The following is a 17515-nucleotide window of genomic DNA, read 5'->3' as shown; positions in this document are numbered from 1 at the left end:
ATTCCACGTGCCCCCCAGCCCCACGGTGTTATCCGGCCAGGGGCTATCCCGGCAGCACAGCCAGCATTGCCCGGTGATGCCTGACGGGCTCTGGGGAGGAGCTGCCAGAAAGCCAGCGCTCCAGCTCGGCGCAGACTCCACCCCGCAGCGCCGGCACCTGCTCAGGGAGCACATGGAGCCCCACGGACATGCCACGGCATCCCTGCACCACGGCTACCCTCGCTTCCTTCATCCCGGCCACCACCGGGGACGGGGCCCCACCGCGCTCGGCACGGCTCTCTCTGGCACAGGCGACCTGCTCCGTGGGCGCAGGCACCCTCCTCTCCCTGAAAAATACACTAACCAAGGCTGGTTATAGGCTAAACCAACGCCGCACTGCTGCACCCCCCTGCCACCATGGAGGGGGTCCAGCCCTGCAGGCTGCTGGCATTTGGGGGCCTCTGCCAGGACACTGGGTAGCCAGGACGCTGGGTAGCCCACGGCAGGGTCAGCAGAGCCGGGCAGCTCACGCGGGAGATGTGGGTCACCCAGCCATTAAGTTTCTATTTATACAGCATCAGCCGCGCACACAGGGCTGCCACGCTGTCAGCAGGTCCCGTACCCTGGTACACCACGCTGCCCTCCCCGGTACCTGGGGAGGGATCCCAGCGTGGGGAGGCTGATGAGGGCAGCGGGGCAGGCAGCGGGGCAGGCAGAGCCCCTCCTGCAAAGCAGCGTTAGGGATTTCCCAGCAGTGAGGAGCGAAGCTCCTTTCCCTGCCAGACCATGCCGCCTCGGTGACCGGACAGGGACAGATTTCCCCAGGTGACACAGAGCTGAGCTCTTCCCGAGCCCCTCTGGCAGGAGGAAGGCCAAACCCAATAACACACTGAGCATTTTGGGGGGAAAAAACCCACCGGTGCCAGTTCTCAAGCCCTGATGCAAACTTGCTCTTGCAGCCGCTCTGCCACCCCAGGCATGGGCAAGCATCGTCACTGCATCCCAGCCACAGCCTCCCGCTCCTCCCCGCGCATCGCTCCCAGCCGGAGCAGCCCCGGCGCCTGCCGGTTCCCACGGCCCCTGCCAACCCAAACACCCGCCACGAGGATGCTGGCAGCCGGCAGAAACCCAGGGCACCAGCCCCGCAGCGGGGACGGCGTTACTCACATCCCAGGCAGCGTGGCGCATCCCCGGGCCGCCCCGCAGCCAGCAGCGGCTCAGCTCGCTCAGCTCCAGGATGGGCTGCACCTTCAGCTGCACCGTCTCCCCCGACTGCCGGATCATCTCCACAATCTCATCCCGGGATTTGTTCTCCACGTTTCGCCCGTTGATCTCCACCAACCGGTCACCCGGCACCAACCCCAATGCCAAATCTTTGGTGCCGGCTCCAGGTTCGGCAAAGTGAACGACGCGCCGGTACACCTGTCCGTCGGGCGCCCGGTCCAGCATGGTGGTGCGGCGGAGGGAGAAGCCGAAATCGCCGGTGTTGCGCCTCTGCAGCTCCAGCTGCCGTGGGGTGGGGGACTGGGGGGGCACCAAGGCGGGCAGCCGCAGCTCGGCAGGGAACCTCTTGCTGACGAGCTCCGGCACCCTGGCACGCAGGGAGGCGGCGGAAGGGGTGCAGGGGTGTCCCGGGGGGATCCCTTGCTTGGCTAGCTGGGTCTCCAGCGTGCGTGCCTCCACCTGCGGGGAAGGGGCCGCCGAGTGCTCGGAGGGGGTGGATGTCTCCGAGGTGCTCTCGTCCCGGCTTTTCTGGGAGAAGGAGAAGCGTTTGACGATCATCTGGGAGTTCTGCTTGGCCAACGAGCCGAACTTGGCCGCCCGCTGCAGCACCGAGCCCTTGAAGTTGGCATCGTCCACCTTGAGATCATCGCTGGAGCTGGCTGTGCTCAGGTGGCCTGAGTCCAAGATGACGCTACCCCTGTTGCTGTCAGAGTCGATGTCCGTGAGATGCAGGTCGGAGCCGCTGGCCACCTTGATGGGGATGGGGTTGGAGATCTCCAGGCGGGTCTTGGAGTCCCGCTTGGAGGCACGGTTGAGGTTGAAAAAGCCCCGGCGCATGCTCATCTCCTCCAGGCTCTTGAGCTCAGCCGCCGACATCCGCTCCTTCTTCTCCTTCTTTTCCTTCTTCTCCTTTCGGGCCCCATCCTTCTCTTTGTCCTTCTTCATCAGGTTGAACATGGTGGAGGGGGGCTCAGGGCACGGTCGCCCCCACGGCCGGGCGCTGGGTTGGAGTGCTGGTCACGGCGTGGCCACCTGCCTGCAGAAGGACAGATGGGCAAGAGTGCCATCAGACAGCGGTGCGGCCAACACCCACCCCACCGCCCCTCTCTCCATCCTATGGGTCATCCCCACCCTCCCTGGGGACAGCAGCACCCCAGGTTCTGAGACTGCCCTGCCTGGGCAGCAAGCCCCCGGGATGCAGGAAGGGTGGCCCCGCACCCCCAGGGATGCCCTGGAAGGAGCCTGGCAACCCCGTGCATCCCCGTGCCAGCACCGGGGCTGACTGTGGGCAAACCCCCCCAGCACCTCCTGCAGCTCCGAGCCGTTTCGGAGCAACACAGGCGGGCAGGGGAGGAAGGCATCCCGGTTGCATTTGCAGCGGTTACCGCCGGTGTGGACGCTCCCCAGGCAAAACCGCCCATCCCTGCCGGCTGCAGCACCACAGGCATCCCGTCCGCCAGTTCAAAAGCCCCTTGTCGAAGAAACAGAGGCCTCTCTGCCGCTCGTCCTGGCCCCGGCCACCGCAAAGCCGTGAGGGACAGCGGCGGGCAGTGTCTGCACCGGGGAGGGAGCTGGAAACATGGCCCTTAGTGAAGGCTGCTCTAATAAACAGGAACCTGTAAAATCACATCCCTCCCAAACACTGATAAGTGTCTAAATTTAGCCAGGGCGACACAGAAACTCGTGACGCTGCCGGTGACCTCCAGGAACAGTCGCTCTTTCATTCAGGCGTCCCATGCCGGGGGCGGGGGCACCCAGCCGGCCGCAAAACTGCGGCCCGGCAGAAATCCCAGCCGCCCCCCAGGAAACCCTGTGTGCACCCAGCACCCGGGGGCACCCACAGCCATGCCCCACACGGGGCTGCTATGGGACCCGTCTGCCCTCGGGACAACCAGTGCCCACCAGCCCCCCTCAACCTCCATCGAGCGCTCAGGCTGTGGATAAACAACTCCAAACTGGAGCAGCCGGCTGGCAGCGCCGCACAGGATGGGCTGACAGCTATATATAACGGGGCAGGAAGCCGCGCAGGAACTTAACCTCGGCACAGGGGACAGCAGGAAAACTCCCCGCATTCGACGCATCTGCTTTAGAGCCGTCCGACGGGCATGGGGATGAGGTTTGGGCAACCCGTGGGGACGGGCAGCGTTGCCAGCGCTGGCAGCGTGGGCTCTGCGCGCACCCTGGGGTGCATGGATGCCACGCCGTGCCATGTCTAGCTGCACCTTGGCTCCAGTGCAGCATCAGTGCTGCATCACCTCCACTGCCTGGGCCACCTCCCTGCGAGGGCACGAGGTCCCCGCCGCCCCTGAACACACTGCGTGGGACACGGGGAACCTGGCCTCCCCTTGGCAAAGCCACATGGGTTCCGGGGACGGCAGGGGACTGCCCAAACCCCACCGGCCCTCGGGGCTGAGGCAGGAGCGCGTGTGCCCGGGAGAGGCCCGGCTGCAGGGCAGGCGAGGGCAGGGCTCTGCAAGCTGCGGCACGGTGCCAGCCCTGGGTGCACGATACAGCTGAGGTGGCGAGGGGAAGGGGAAGGTCAGGCACGCAGCGTGGCCGGGCAGCTGCATGCGCCGGCTCCAAGCCTCCTGCCCACGGCCAGAGGGGCTGCCAAGGCTCCACACCGCTCAGCCTCGGGGCTCTGCCTGTTCTGCCTTCCCCTGAACCACCCGGGGCTTTGCTTACACCCACAGCCAGGACCTGGGCTGGACCGGGCCCCAGAACACGTGAAAACAAGCCAGCTCCTTCCTCCTCTCCCGGTAACGGCAGCTGCAGGGCGACCCACTGACCTGAGCCTGGGGCCGGTGCAGCTCCATCCCCTGACCCGCAGCAGGTGCTGCTGGCAAAGGGCCCCGTGGCCGCGCTGCCGCCGGGGCTGCTCTCCGCCGGCTCCTCCGTGGCGGTGCCGGGGCCTCAGCGCAGACAATGGCAGGGAGGGAACCACCTGCGCCCGTGCCCGTCCCCATCCCCCCGCCGTGCCGCGTGCCACCGGTACCCCCAGCAGCCTGGGCATCCCCGAAGCAGTGCTGCCGGGGGGATGCAGAGAGGGCTGCGCCCCCAGGACCACCCCACACTCACCCCATGGCAGGAAGGGGGCTGCCGGGACCCCTTCCCTGGTCCGGGGGAAGGAACCCGCTTGCAGGGCAGGTGCTGTTAGAGCCAAGGCGCTGGGAGGCAGGCGGCCGGCGCGCTCTTCACGCTCTTTGTCCTCGGTGGTTCCTCTCCCCCCGCCCCACACGCGCTCCCTCCCGGCCTTTGTACGCTCAACAAAAAGGGGGAACAAGCGTTACCATCTGCATCGCTAATCAGGCTGCACCGGCAGCCGGCAGCCCAGCCACATGTGTCCTACGCAAGGCCACCGCTGGCGAGAGCAGGGCAGGGGGGACGAGAGCTTCGTGGGCTGGGGCGAAGACCCCAGCACCCCCCCGCAACGGCGTTCCCAGCCCACGTGGGATGCCGCTGCGGTTTGCTCCGTTTTCCCCAAGGAGGCTCCCGCCAGCAGCACGCACGCACTGGGGATGCCGGATGGGTGCAGCCCGACGCCGCGAGCCGGAGGCGGCTGCTGAGCGACTCCTTGCTCCTGAATCAGACCCAACGCGCCTTGCCTGGCTCAGCCCAGGCTCGCTCCGGGATTACCCATCGCCAGGCGTGTTCGGGGCAGCAGCGTGCGTGAGCCATGACAGGGGAGGGAGAGGCGCCCGTGGGCGCCGGCTGTGCTGGGGGATCGCACGCAAGGACGCTGCTGTGACACCTGGGCTGGCAAGGGAGAGCGGATGTCACCGTGGAAGGGCCGGGTGGCAGAAAGGGGGACCCAGCTCAAGGGCCCCAAACCCAAAAACCCTCCCTGAGCCCCACAGGGAGTGTGCGGGATGCAACTTCCCCCTCTTCCCCCCACCATGGCCATGAACCCCCGTGTCCCTGCCAGGGCGCCAGGGAGTTTCAGGCAGGGAGGAAGGCGTTCACTGAAACTCCGGGCCACTCCTTCCCTCCCCGAGACGCAATCTCGTCCGACACGCTCCCCGCGCAGGGACCTGCAGTGCAAGTTTCCCGGTTGCTTGGCCTCCCCGCTCTGCTCCCCACCGCGATGCTGGCGGTAGAGCCGTGCTCGCCCACCGCTTCGGCACAGGAGCCGGCCGCTGTCACCTCCTTGGGCACACCGCATTGGGGCACCCCACGCCCCGGCTGTGCCCGGCTGGGCAGGGACGATGCCGTGCCAGGGACTGGGTGCTGGTGGCAGCGGTGCTGAGCAGCCAGCCTGGCTCCCACACAGGGCAAAGGGGGCTGACCTGTCCGATGGCTCCTTGGCTCCTCGCCTCCTTGCCGGACACAAGTTTTCCACAGAACAAGGAAATTTAGGGGGTTTCCAAATCGCTCTGCACTGCTTGCCCTTACGGACAACTTGGGACGCGTCAAGAGGAAAACAATCCCGGATTTGCCCGAGTCACAGCTGGGATGTGCCGCCAGGCTGTCTCCAAAGCAGGATTTCGGGTCCTCCTGCTGCGGGAACCCTGTTTCCAGCAGCGATGGGGACCCAGCCTGGCTTTGAAGCGTCATCCCGGGCTGGCAGCGGAAGTCAGGAGGGTGCACAGGGTGTGTGCGTGGGGTGCAGGCACCGGCCTCGCCCCAAAGCCGGGCAATAAAACAGCCCTAGAGTCCTTGCAAAACAGAGGTGGCAGGGTGGCGATTGCAGCCAGGCTCTGCTGGCGGGGAGGGAAAGCAGGAGACGATTTAGTGACCAGCTGGGGGGACGACAGGCGGGTCGCAGCCCCGCTGCCATCGAGCACGCACTTCCCCCACCGCCTGTTTCTGACCCAAATTCGCAGCCTCACCCCCCGCAAGGCCCAGCCCCAAGCAAAGGTGAAGGGCTGAGCCGCAACTTGTCAGCGGGCAAAGTTCAGGGCAGGCACTGTGGGAACGCTCGGCTCCCAACAGGGGACAGGGCGGTGGGAGCTGGAGGGGGTTCCCTGGTGCCGGGGTGCCAGGGCCAGCCCAGAGTGCGGGAACACCGGCTGCCGTGTGCCCTTGCACACCTGCTATGGGCCCACACTTTTCTATAATTGCCCTCAGTTTAGCTCCAGCGCTCGCTGACCAGACGATTTGCATCTCACAGGCCGGCTGGAAACCACACTATTTCTGGACGCGCGTCCCAGCCCTCACCCGCCGCTCTATATATTCCTCCCCGAGCAAATTAACGTGCAGGCAGGCGCCGTGGCAGCCACAGGCCCCGTGAGCCCCCGCCGCCCCCAGCACAGCAGCTTGCTGCAATGCCACCTGCCCCCCCTTGTGTCACCCCAAAAAGGGACCCAGGTGGCAGTGCCGCTGGCCCTGGCGGCGATGTGGTTAACGGTGAGCTGGGCTAATGGCTTCGGATGCAATTACCCAGCGGTGCGGGAAAGGCCCAGGCCAGCGGCTTCTCCCTGGAAGCAGGGCCAGCCCTGAGGAGCCCTGCTGCGGGTGCTGGGGCACCCAACACGGGGCACCCTGCAGGGACAGGCTGGCTGTCCCCTCGCAGAGGGTGCATGCCCACCCTGGGGGCACAGCTGCCCCCCCCCCCAGCACCCACACCTGCCCCCGGCTGGGTGCACACACCTCCAGCACCCCACGGCCGGTGTGGTAAACACACAGGTGCTGCTGCAACGGGGGGGGGGGGGTTGAGGAGGGGGGGGCACGCACAAACACACCCCGCAGCGCAACGGGGGGCATGCACAAGGTGCCACAATGGGGGCTGCAACACACACGCACACGCGCACGCATGCACACGCGCACGCTGCAAGAACACCGGGGGATGCACAAGCAGAGGCGCTGCAAGACAACAGCGGGCCATGCGCACACACACGCCCCCCAACAGCACCGGGGGGGGGGGCACGCGCGCGCGCACACACACGCGCATACACCCCGGTTGTGCAACGCCGCGGGGGCACGGGCACACGCACGGGCACGGGCACGGACACAGGCACGGCCCGGCCCGCCCGGGTTGGGGGGGGCCGATACAGCCGCAGCCCGCCCCGCCCCGCGCCAGGCGGTGCGTACCCCCGCCCCGGGGCCGGTACCGGTGGCGGTGGGGACGCGGCGGGTACTCACCCAGCGGCGACGGCAGAGCGGGGCCCGGTGCTGGCGGCGGCGGTGCCGGGCCCCGGCGGCGGCGCGGGGCGGGGCGGGGCGGCTCCGCACCGGGGCGGGCACTGCCGGCTCTGCGCGCGCCGCCCTTCGCGCCGGGCGCGGCCCCGCTCGGCACGGCACGGCCCGGCCCGGCACGGCACGGCACGGCGGCGTCATGCCCACCCGCGAACACTCAGGCGCTGCGATAAGCAGCCCCGGCGCGCACCGCATACCGGTACCTCCCGCGGTGCAGCCGCCCGCTGCCACAAGGCGCAGTCGGGGTGTGCCCGCAGCGCACCCCGAATATACACACTGCGGGTGCACACACCCCGGTGGACCGGTGCGCAGGCTGTGACACACCCCCCCGTGCCCACGCGGGACCGGTGCTCGGGCTGCGACACACCCCCAGTGCACACACAGCCGGGGTGCACCCTGCAACACACGTACCTGCTCATAAACTGGAGCGCACACACCCCCACAGCACACACTAAAACACGTGCACACACGCTTTTGCACAGCTGGTGTACGCCACTGCGCACACACCGTGTGCTCACACCCTCGAGGAGCACACGCAGTCCCCCTGGCACACCCCTGCAACACGCACACAGCACTCCTCACCCTGCAGCACAACATACACGCTACAAACCACACTCGCCTGCCGTATACTCACACTGGTGCACACACAGCCCCGTGCATCACACCAGTGCACACACACACTCCTGGGGTTCCTCTTGTTTAAGGATCCGATCAGGAGCAGCGCCTGATTCGGCACACGGAGGGCTTCAGGCTGCTGGAGCAGGGTGGCCGTCCCTGCCGGCAGCCGCACGGGCTGAGCCTGGGGAATACAAAGCAGGACATGGCAGAGCTGCCTGCAGAGCCATTTTGCGGCTGCTGCTTCTCCCCGCACCGCCTGTCCCCAGGGAGGGCTGTAAGGCTGCAGGAACCAGACTGTTCAGGACGGTGCCTGGCTGCCTTGGCCAGGAGACAGCACGTGATTAATGATGAGCATCTCTGAGCGAGCCCAGCAGCGAGCGCCGCAAAGCCTTTGTTACGCCCCTTCCACTCATGTCCAGCTTTGGAATGCCGCACCAGGGTCGGTCAGATACAGCCAAAACCCTGTGTCCCCCCCCAAAGCTGTGCACAGCGTGAAGGCCGGTGGCAGCTGCCCTAGGACAGACGATTTCAGGACGAGCCCCACAGTCCCTGTGCTGGGATATCCTCCCGTGCCATCAGACGTGGGAGCAGCTGGGTCGCCCTTTGTGGGGTGTGGGTGGCTCAGCAGCCCAGGGAAGCTGGAGTGGGGTTTGGGGAATAGGGACCCCATACACAGGCATCCACAAGTTCTCCAAAAGCTCTTTTCAGGGAGTGCATCATCTCTGAAGGCTCAGGGTGGACAGAGGGACCTACAGGGACAGACCTCTGCCCTCAGCACCATCCCTGCCACCTCCCATGGCTCCCTGCCCTGCCCCAGGGTGCCCCACGCACTCACCCCAAAACCCTGCCACCATCCTGAGGGTGAGCCGGGTTGAGGCACGTGGTCCTGGCTCTCGTGCGATTGGGCTGTGAGCGTGACAGGGCGAGGGGGACTCGGGTCTTCCCTGTGGTCGCAGCCTCACTGTCCTTCCTTGCTGCATAGCAGTGCCGGGCTGTGCGCTAGCCGGAGGCTGAGCGTTGGCACACGGGGGGAAAGGGCCCTGCATCCAGCCCTCAGCACGGAGCACCTCTGCAGCAGTGAGCACCGCCTCCACGAGCACTGGGAATCACTCCAGACACACTCAGGACACACTTGCCCAGGAGTCACAAGCCCCTGTTCCCTCGCAGCGTTAAGGCCGGGTGTGATTTTCAGCCCACAACATGTGCCCAGGACACAGCCTCACTGCAGCTGCAGGGCAGCACGCGTGTGCAGGAGCACGGTGAGAGCAAGCTGGCAGCTGTGCAAGGGGCCTCGCACTGCGCCCTGGGCCGAGGGACCTGGCAGCGGAGGAGATGCAGCCCTTGCAGCAGCAGAGGACGGCGGCAGTGAGCGCAGCCGCGGGCTTTTGTCACTCTTTCTTTGTCCCAGGCACGTGGTGCCCAGTGCAGGGAGCTGCAGTCGTCCAGAGAGCAGTGACGGGGACGGGTGAGCTGGAGGGGAGACAGAGCCCCAGCTCAGCTGCCAGGAGGGTTTTCTGGCTGCGGTGGCAAGGGACACACTGTGTGCCTGTACCCTGCCCCGCCTCCCCGGCACAGGCAGGTGAACAGCCGGTTACAGCCTGCGGCAGCTCCTGCTTCCTTATCGCGCCAGGCAGGCGGTGGCAGGGCTGATGCCGGTTGGAACCGTGGAGCCATGGGACAGCGTGGGGTCCCCAGAGGCTCGCACAGCCCTGCCACCAGCAGCCACCCGGCCGGACCAGCCTCCTGCCACCTCTCCAGGGCTAAACACCACCATGCTTCCCAGCGAGGTGGCCAGGTGCCCATGCTCACAAGATCCCAACCGACTTCACCAGCCCCTCTCCCAGGGCCAGGCTGCCCTGAGCAGCTGTGCCCGGCACAGAGCTGCACAGGGCTTTTGCAGGCACCAGCAAACCCCATGCCCGAGGAAAGTCTCCGCATTGCCCACAGCTTTCTAGGGAGAAACGGGACAGAACTCCGGTGTCAGCGGTGTTTCACGGTGCCCCTGGCAGATGCAGACGGCTGGCTGGAGCGGCGAAGGCCCTGAGCAGGGCTGGCAGGGGAAGCATCTGTTTCACAGTGCCGCGGGGTTTCCTAAATAGGTCACTGCTCCTTTATAGTCTCTGGGATCTAGAAAAACCAGTTGTTCCGGACAACCTGTGGACCCACCGGCATTGTCGCAGCAGTGGCTCCCCAGGAGCTCGCCACTGTCCCTCCAGGTCCTCGTGGTGGGGGACCTGCCTCACCAGCAGTACTCAGTGTGAGCTGGGAGAGCGGCTGGGGATCCTGCCGCACCCCAAGCCATACCCAGGGGTCCTGCTCTCTGCTGAGGGTGACCTGTCCCCAGCCGTGCCTGACACAGGGTGTGCAGGGCAGGGTTTCCTCCCACCCTGCTCCTGGCCTGGGGTGGCTGCCAGCTCCAGGCTCTGCCCTGGGACCACTGGCACCCAAAGCCAGCGTTTTCCCTTCACAAGGGGAGCTGGGTGCCCGTGTGGGGTGCAGAGGGGTGTGCGGTGCCGTACACCCTGTACACACGCCGTACACCCGCATGCGCCAGCTGTGGCGTGGCCTGCTCGGGGTGAGCTCTCCCTCTAGTGGCACCAGGCTCCTGGCAAAGCCTCCACACCACCGGGGCAGCCGAAGCCACGGCCAGGCCATGCCTGAGGCTCTGAGGGAGCCAGGGGACAAGCTTCAGCCTGGCCTCCCCCTCGCAGCCGGGGGATGGCTGGCCTGGGGAGGTGAGGGTGCACATGGCAGGGTGCACAGGGAGAGTGCCCACCGCCAGCCCACCTTTGGCATCCCTGCAGGGGGCAGGTAGCCCTGCTCCTCCCTTTCCCTGACCCCACGTTTGCCAGGACGTGGCAGTACGGTCAGCCAGCATAACCCAGGAGCTGGTGTCAGGCCTTAGGGGTGCAGCCCCACAGCTTTGATTCCCAGTGATACCCCCCACTTCGCCAACCCCATCCCCATCCCCGTCCCCCCGCAGTACCCGGGCCCCAGTGCAGCACATGGCAGCAGCCGGCAAGGGGAAAGATCCCCCCCTGAGCCCCAGCTTCGCCCCACCATGGTGGAGCCCTGGCAGCAGGATAGGTCCCCCAGGACCCTGCTGGGCCCCCTCAGCCTGGGCAGGTGCCATCCCTGCAGCTCGGCCCCACCAGGGTCCCCCCGGGCCGGGCGCCAGACTGTGCCGCAGGCAGCGCTGACGGGGCGCTTTGTTTTGTGCCGGCCACCCTGTGGGGAGACAAAAGGGGCAGTCAGACGTGGGCGGCGCATTGTGCCGGCAGCCATGCGCTGAGGCAGCAGCCTGCGCCGCCACACTCGCCCCGTGACCCCCGAGGACCCGGGCCTGTGCCCGCCATGGCACCCTGAGGCCTGCAGCACCCGCCCTGTCTGGGCCCTGCAGAGAAGGGGGAGCGAGACCTGGTTGCCATGGTTACCATGAGGCTTGAGGCCTGGGGTGCCTTGTTGCCATGGTTACCACAGGCCTGAGGCCTCCCAGGCACATGGTGGCTCCCCTGGACTTGGGGCCAGGGCGGTGGCAGCGCAGTGTGGAGCCAGTGGGCGAGCACTGGGCTCGGTGCGGCCGTGGGGACATGGCTACCAGGCCAGTGACTGGGAGGCCCCACGCCAGCTCCCACTGAGTGGGGAGGTGCAGCCTAACAGCCCCCCCTTGCCTGCCACAGAGCCGCAGTAGGAGGAGGGTGTTCACACCGACATGGAGACAGGGACCTGCCATGGCCGGTGGAGCAAGGTGACGGAGGTGTCCGGCAAGCACTCAGCCGAGCCCACCACCCGTAGGGTCTCACCGAGAGGGTGCCGTGCCATCCCTGCCGCGCCAACGGGCGCCAGGGCCGGGCCAGCCCCTGCGCTTGCCCCGTGATGGCGCGGTGCATTGCCCCTGGAAAATGCCAGAGTGGTCAAACTGTTGAGTCATTTGTGCCCAAGATTATCTGTGCAAACAGCTGCCCCGATTATTTTTCTTTTTTTATTATCTTTTTTTTTTTTTTTTTTCTTTTTCCCTAAGAATGTGGCTCAGACCATGGGGATGAGCAGCTGAAATCTCCGGGGATCAGCGGGACAATGCCAGAGCAAGCATTGTGCTGACGGCTCTGCAAACGCTGGCACCGGCTCCCGGCCAGCAGCACCCTATAAAAGCCGAGCCGCTGAAGTAGGCAAACATTACATGGGCAAAGCAGCAGTAACCGCCTGAGCTAGGTGAGTCCTGGGACCAATTCGTACCTCTCCCACCTCGCTCCCTGCTCGCCCCCGCTGCCGCCGGCCGCCTGGGCAGACACCCTTCCTCCTTCCTGCCTGGTGGCCAAAGACACCCAGAGGGACCATCGCCATTTCTCGTGGCAAAAGACAGGCTCACACGTCCCCGCTGGCAGCCGGGGTGGTTGAGAGTCCCTCTACTGTGGGGCACCCCACTCCTGGCACCCATCCAGCCCCGGCTCCTGGCACGGCACACTGGTTGGCATCTCCCACCGTCAGCCGAGGCCATCCGTGGCAGCCCACCGCACCTTGCAAGGAAGGCGTAGCCAGGGCACGAGGGCAGGGAGAGGGGAGCAGGCAGGTCTGTTGGACACCACCAAGCGTGGGGTGGCCTGTGACCTCCGCCGTAGCTCCACACACCACTTTGGGGGTGTTTTTCCTAGCAGTGGCCTGGCCTTGGGGAAATGGAAGGGGGAGCCAGGCACTGAGCCCCGGTGGGCGCACAGACTCTGTGCCATGGCCGGGAGCGGGGAAGGGGCACTGTGGCAGCGAGGAGGGAGCACCCTGCTTTGGATGTGTCCCGGAGCCCCCTGCCGTGCCCCCACCCCATCCTGTGGCTAGCAAGAGGGTCTCACCAACTGGCATGGCTTGTCCCCAGCAGCCCGGCAGCTGCCTTCGCACAGGCGCTGTGGGCAGCGGGCACAGAGCTGTCCCCTGGCCCCGCGAGCAGGCAGTGGGGATGCACAGGGGCATGCTGCAGTACAAATGGCTTTTCCTTCCTTCTCCAGACACCGTTCCAGCAGCAAAGATGGCTCAGACAAACCCTCTGCCTGTCCCCATGGGCCCGTGGAAGGTACGTCCTTGCACCCCTTGTCTCTCGCCTTTCCCGGTGTGCAGTTGGGGGACAGGGAGAGGGGCAGAGCCAGTCCTCCAGGGCCAGAAAAGCTGCACGGCGGGCAGTGAAGTGGGGGGAGCACAGGAAGCAAGGCACCCCTGTCCTCTGCCCACGGGAACTTGCCTCCTGCCTGCTCAAACACCTCCCGTCTGTTTTCCATAAGCCTCTTTGCAGCCCCCTGGCCCGCTGTGCCCTGCTCTTACCAGTCGTCCTGTGCCAGACAGTTACGGCAGTTCCCGAAAGCCACATGCTGTTATTTGCCCTCCCCTGTTGGTGCAGGCAGGCTGGCAGGGAAGGCAGAGGCAGGCATGGGGGCTGCAAAGGGAGCGGTGGGCACGGTGGAGCAAGGTGGGGAGCAGCCCTGAGGGGTCTGGCAACAGCTCTGGGGCCACAGTTCGAGGAGGGAGCTGAGAGGGCGAGGAGAAGCACATGCACAAGAGGGGTCGCACCCCCTGAAGCCTGGAGCTGTCGCGGGAGAGGAGAGCATCAGCCGCAGCCCCCCGGGGAGTTCCCCCTCGCCCTTTCCCCCGTTAATCCTCTTTGCCCTAGAGCGTTCGGAGCAGAGGCCGGGAGAACCGCCAGCCACAGCCCTGCCACCCGCCCGCGCCAGAACGGCTCCGCTCCTCTCTCCGGACGGCACCGCTGCCCCGGGAACTGATCTCCGCAGGGGTGAGCAGGAGAGCGGAGCGGGGGCTGGCATGCGTCTCCCTCGACACCAAGGCAGGGCGCCGCGGGGCCAGCAGTGCAGGGATGCGCAGAGGTGTGCGGGGCTGCGTCCCAGCCCAGAGCGGTGCCCGGTGCAGCCTCTGCCGGCTCTTCCCCAGACGGAGCGTGACCCTCCGTCTCGAAGAGGCACTGAATCGCCTGGGGCCACAGCCGGGCAGTTCCCAACTCGGCAGCTCGCTCTCCGTTCCAGATCACTGTGTACGACCAAGAAAACTTCCAGGGCAAGAGGATGGAGTTCACTTCAGCCTGTCCAAACATCATGGAGTGCGGCTTTGACAACATCCGCTCCCTGAAGGTGGAGTGTGGCGCGTGAGTACCCAGCGGCCAGCGGCGGGGATCTTTCCCGGGAGGGTTGGCAGGGCAAGGAGTGCCTGAGCACAGAGCAGGGCTGGCTGTCCTCGCTCCGCTTAGCTGGAGGCAGGGGAAGCCAGGCACAGGGGATCCCACCCTGCCAGAGTAGAGCAGCCAGCCCTGGGCAGCACCGACACAGACACAGGGCCAGAGAACGGCGACAACACTTTTGGCATCATCCAAAACTGCCTCCCGTAGTCTGGGAGCAGCCAGGTTTGGAGCTCCCTGGTGCCCTGCAGGGATGCTGCCCAAGGATGCAGCGAAGATCAGTGCTCAGCGAGTGGCTCTTGAGCTCAGCCTGGTCCCCATCCGCCTCTGTCACCCCACAAAACACTGTGCTTAAGAACCACTTTTCTTGCCCCAGGGCCCAGCCCTGCCCCGTGCTCTCCCAGGGCCAGAGCAGACCCTTCCCGCAGCCTGTGCTGGTCGCTGACAGGGGTAGGGAGCAGAGCCAGGCTTCTCCCCGCGCACGGGAATCTTCCCTGGCACAGGCAAGACATCTCCTGAGCTGCTCCGAGACGCTGTGTGTCAGGAGCGGTCCCCACGGCAAGCACCCTGCTGGGGCCAGGGAAGCAGACAAGATAGATTTGCGCTGCTATATTTAGGATTTGTAATGCTAATGGGATTACAGCGGCATGCGTGCTCACACCGTAATCAGCTCACTGCTCCAGTTGACGTGTTCCTAATCAGGCTGTTCACCTTGCATGGGGGGACGCTGACTGCGGGACACGGGTCAGGGCTCGGTTTTGGTCAGAGGCGAGAGGCCCTCGACCCCCCCAGCTCAGCGTGCGCCTCAGCACCCCGCGTACCCCATAAGCAGGGGGTCTGTAGGCTGCACAGCCGTTGCCATCCTCCCTCCAGTCCCCAGCCCAGCCTCGGCCTCCCTGCTCCGCTCCGCTGCGGCTGTCCCCTAAGGGGACGTGCCCGGGAGAGGTCCCCACCCTGGGGACAGGCAGGCTCTGGTGTGGGCAGCACCAGGGCTTGCAAAATGTGTCCTGCGGGGCGGAGGCATCCCTCTCATCTCTCCATGTTTTGTTTTCAGCGAAGAGGGGGACCCAAAAAGGGGGAAGGCAACAGCTCCCTGCCCTGCCCACAGCCAGAGGGGTTCTGCCTGGTTTAGGCATTAGGAATTCAGGTCTTTCCAGCTGTGCCAGGTTGTAATTGGGAAAAAAGTAAGAAATCAGGCCTTTGGGAGAGAAGGGCAGCCGGGGGGTCCTGTGGCCTCCTAACGCGATGCCGATCTGTGTAAATAACCACAAAGCTTTAGGGGAACGAGCTGCCCTCGCAGGCTGGGCCCCTTGAGGGAGGGACCCCATCACCCACCACAACCGGGGGATGCCGGCGCTGCCATGCAGGCAGCCCCCCAGGCACCAGACACGGTTACACACCCAGCACCGCTTCCTTTCCTCCTGGACTTGTGGGCAGAGGCCAGACCCCAACCTCCTCCTCACACCTACATCTGTGCCCCGGTGCCAGCCCTGAGCAGGAGGCCCAGAGCTGCCGCAGGAAGCCCTGGCAGCCCTTGCTCTGTTTTTGCAGCTGGGTCGGTTACGAGCACACCGGCTTCTGCGGGCAGCAGTTCATCCTGGAGAGGGGAGAGTACCCACGCTGGGACGCCTGGAGCGGCAGCAATGCCTACCACATCGAGCGCCTGATGTCCTTCCGCCCCGTCTGCTCCGCTGTGAGTGTCCCGGCTCCGACGGAGCTCCCACGTCTCTGATCCCATTAAAATGTGCCAGGCAATAGCACCAGGCCAAGGGAGTGAGGTTAGGAAGGGCAAACGCAGCCATGCCGGGGGGTCTGCAAGTGGCAGAGGCCCCTCGAGGTGGGCTCAGCTCTCCCCCTCCCATGCCCAGTGGGATTTGCTGTTGCTGTCCTGTTTTCTCAAACTTTTAAGGGAACTTCTGGGTCAGCTGTACAAGGCCAGAGCTCGCGGACGGCCAGCCTGAGACAGTAGCTGTGGCATATGGCTGTCACTGCCACCTCCCAGGCCAACCCCTGCCCCAATCCGGCCCTGGGGAGTTAAACACCTCCCTCGGGCTGCGCATGCCACCCCCAGGAAACCCTCTGAGCAATGCCACAGGGAGGGACAGACATCACCCCGCTGTCCCCATCCACGCCAGGGAGGGAGAACCACCCCTCCCTTACCCTGTGCTCTTCCCCCCCAGAATCACAAGGAATCCAAGATCACCGTCTTCGAGAAAGACAACTTCATCGGCCGCCAGTGGGAGATCAGTGACGACTACCCCTCTCTGCAGGCCATGGGCTGGGCCAACAACGAAGTGGGCTCCATGAAGATCCAGTGCGGCGCGTAAGTGAGGGGCCACGGGCAGCAGGGACAGCCCACTGCCATCACTGTGCTACCACAGCTGGAGGGGGGACACCCCATAACCCCCTTAGCTTACCTCTTATCCCCCTTACAGCCGACTGACAACTTCTTTTCTTCCAGCTGGGTTTGCTACCAGTATCCCGGCTACCGTGGCTACCAGTACGTCCTGGAGTCCGACCACCACGGAGGAGACTACAAGCACTGGAGAGAGTGGGGTTCGCACGCCCAGACCTCCCAGATCCAATCCATCAGGCGTGTCCAGCAGTAGCTCCTCACTTTCCAGTACATCTTTGCAAGGTTTCTAAAGCTCACCGGCTCCCTCTTGGTGCTAATACCCCCCTCCCAAAATAACAACCCCCTTCTTGTACTGCAACTGCTTATGGAACAACACTCCCAAACGGTACCAACCGCCACAATTGCCAATAAATGTGACTGAAAGAAAAAGATAAACCAGCTTGGTGGGTGTTTGCTGTCGTGTGTTTGGGATTGAAGTCACACATCCCCATCCCAGTAGCAGGGACCAGACCCTTCCACGCCCAGTTTAAGCAGGACTAAAGCCCGGTGGGGCTCACACCAAGGCAAGTTCATCCCCCGACTGCCTTGCACACACAAACACAGCGGCCAAATCCTTGGTCGCTGCAGCTCTGCAGCCACGTGGCTTCCTTTCCTCCCTGCCATCCCCTTCCCCACTCAAGGTAAAGGGCACCGTGCCCACGTACACAGAGCCACCCGCCCCGTGCTCCTCTAGGCTTTGTGGCCAGCGCTGCTCAAGGCTTGGTGGCCAGCTGAGGGACCGAAAGTGGAGTCGTCGGCCACGCAGCATGCCCAGGGCCAAGGGGTGCTCCCTGAGAGCGCAAAAAAGAAAGTCACGCTGACACCCACAAACTTTAAAATTTTTATTCAACAATTTACATCACTTATTGTCTGTCTTAACGTATTCGATCTACACAAATTTCTTTTTTTCCTGATAAAATAATAAAATTTGGATAAATTTTGAAGACCTGTTGGTGCAGAATAAACAAAATTTCAGGTAACTTTTTTTTAAACAT

General features: G+C 64.9%; 3 protein-coding genes across 8 annotated transcripts in view; 1 reads left to right on the top strand and 2 right to left on the bottom strand.

Annotated features, from left to right (window-relative positions):
* The window catches only part of MYO18A (myosin XVIIIA), a 32929-nt gene extending 30758 nt beyond the window's left edge, over positions 1 to 2171 (bottom strand). For 5 of the 6 annotated variants that reach the window (XM_054848012.1, XM_054848001.1, XM_054848006.1 and 2 more), the window contains exon 1: positions 1147 to 2171. In XM_054848012.1, the coding sequence (XP_054703987.1) occupies positions 1147 to 2160 (1014 nt within the window). In that variant the 5' untranslated portion in view covers positions 2161 to 2171. The remainder of the gene's footprint in view (positions 1 to 1146) is intronic. The other variant, XM_054848004.1, reaches the window with a different exon arrangement.
* NUFIP2 (nuclear FMR1 interacting protein 2) overlaps positions 2135 to 17515 on the bottom strand; it is a 58762-nt gene continuing 43381 nt past the window's right edge. Inside the window, exon 5 of the mRNA XM_054848016.1 lies at positions 2135 to 2239. The gene's annotated coding sequence lies outside the window, so the exon portion shown is untranslated. The remainder of the gene's footprint in view (positions 2240 to 17515) is intronic.
* On the top strand, positions 11542 to 16781 carry CRYBA1 (crystallin beta A1). The gene is made up of 7 exons (XM_054848020.1): positions 11542 to 11557; positions 12954 to 13018; positions 13610 to 13729; positions 13977 to 14095; positions 15677 to 15818; positions 16306 to 16448; positions 16587 to 16781. The coding sequence occupies exons 2-7, from the start codon at positions 12974 to 12976 to the stop codon at positions 16732 to 16734; spliced, it is 717 nt and encodes a 238-aa protein (XP_054703995.1). The 5' UTR covers positions 11542 to 11557; positions 12954 to 12973; the 3' UTR covers positions 16735 to 16781.

This window comes from Grus americana, chromosome 19 (genome assembly GCF_028858705.1).
Source record: "Grus americana isolate bGruAme1 chromosome 19, bGruAme1.mat, whole genome shotgun sequence".
Taxonomy (NCBI): Eukaryota; Metazoa; Chordata; class Aves; order Gruiformes; family Gruidae; genus Grus; species Grus americana.
Note: the sequence above shows the minus strand (reverse complement) of the source record. Positions and strands in the feature narration are given on the sequence as shown.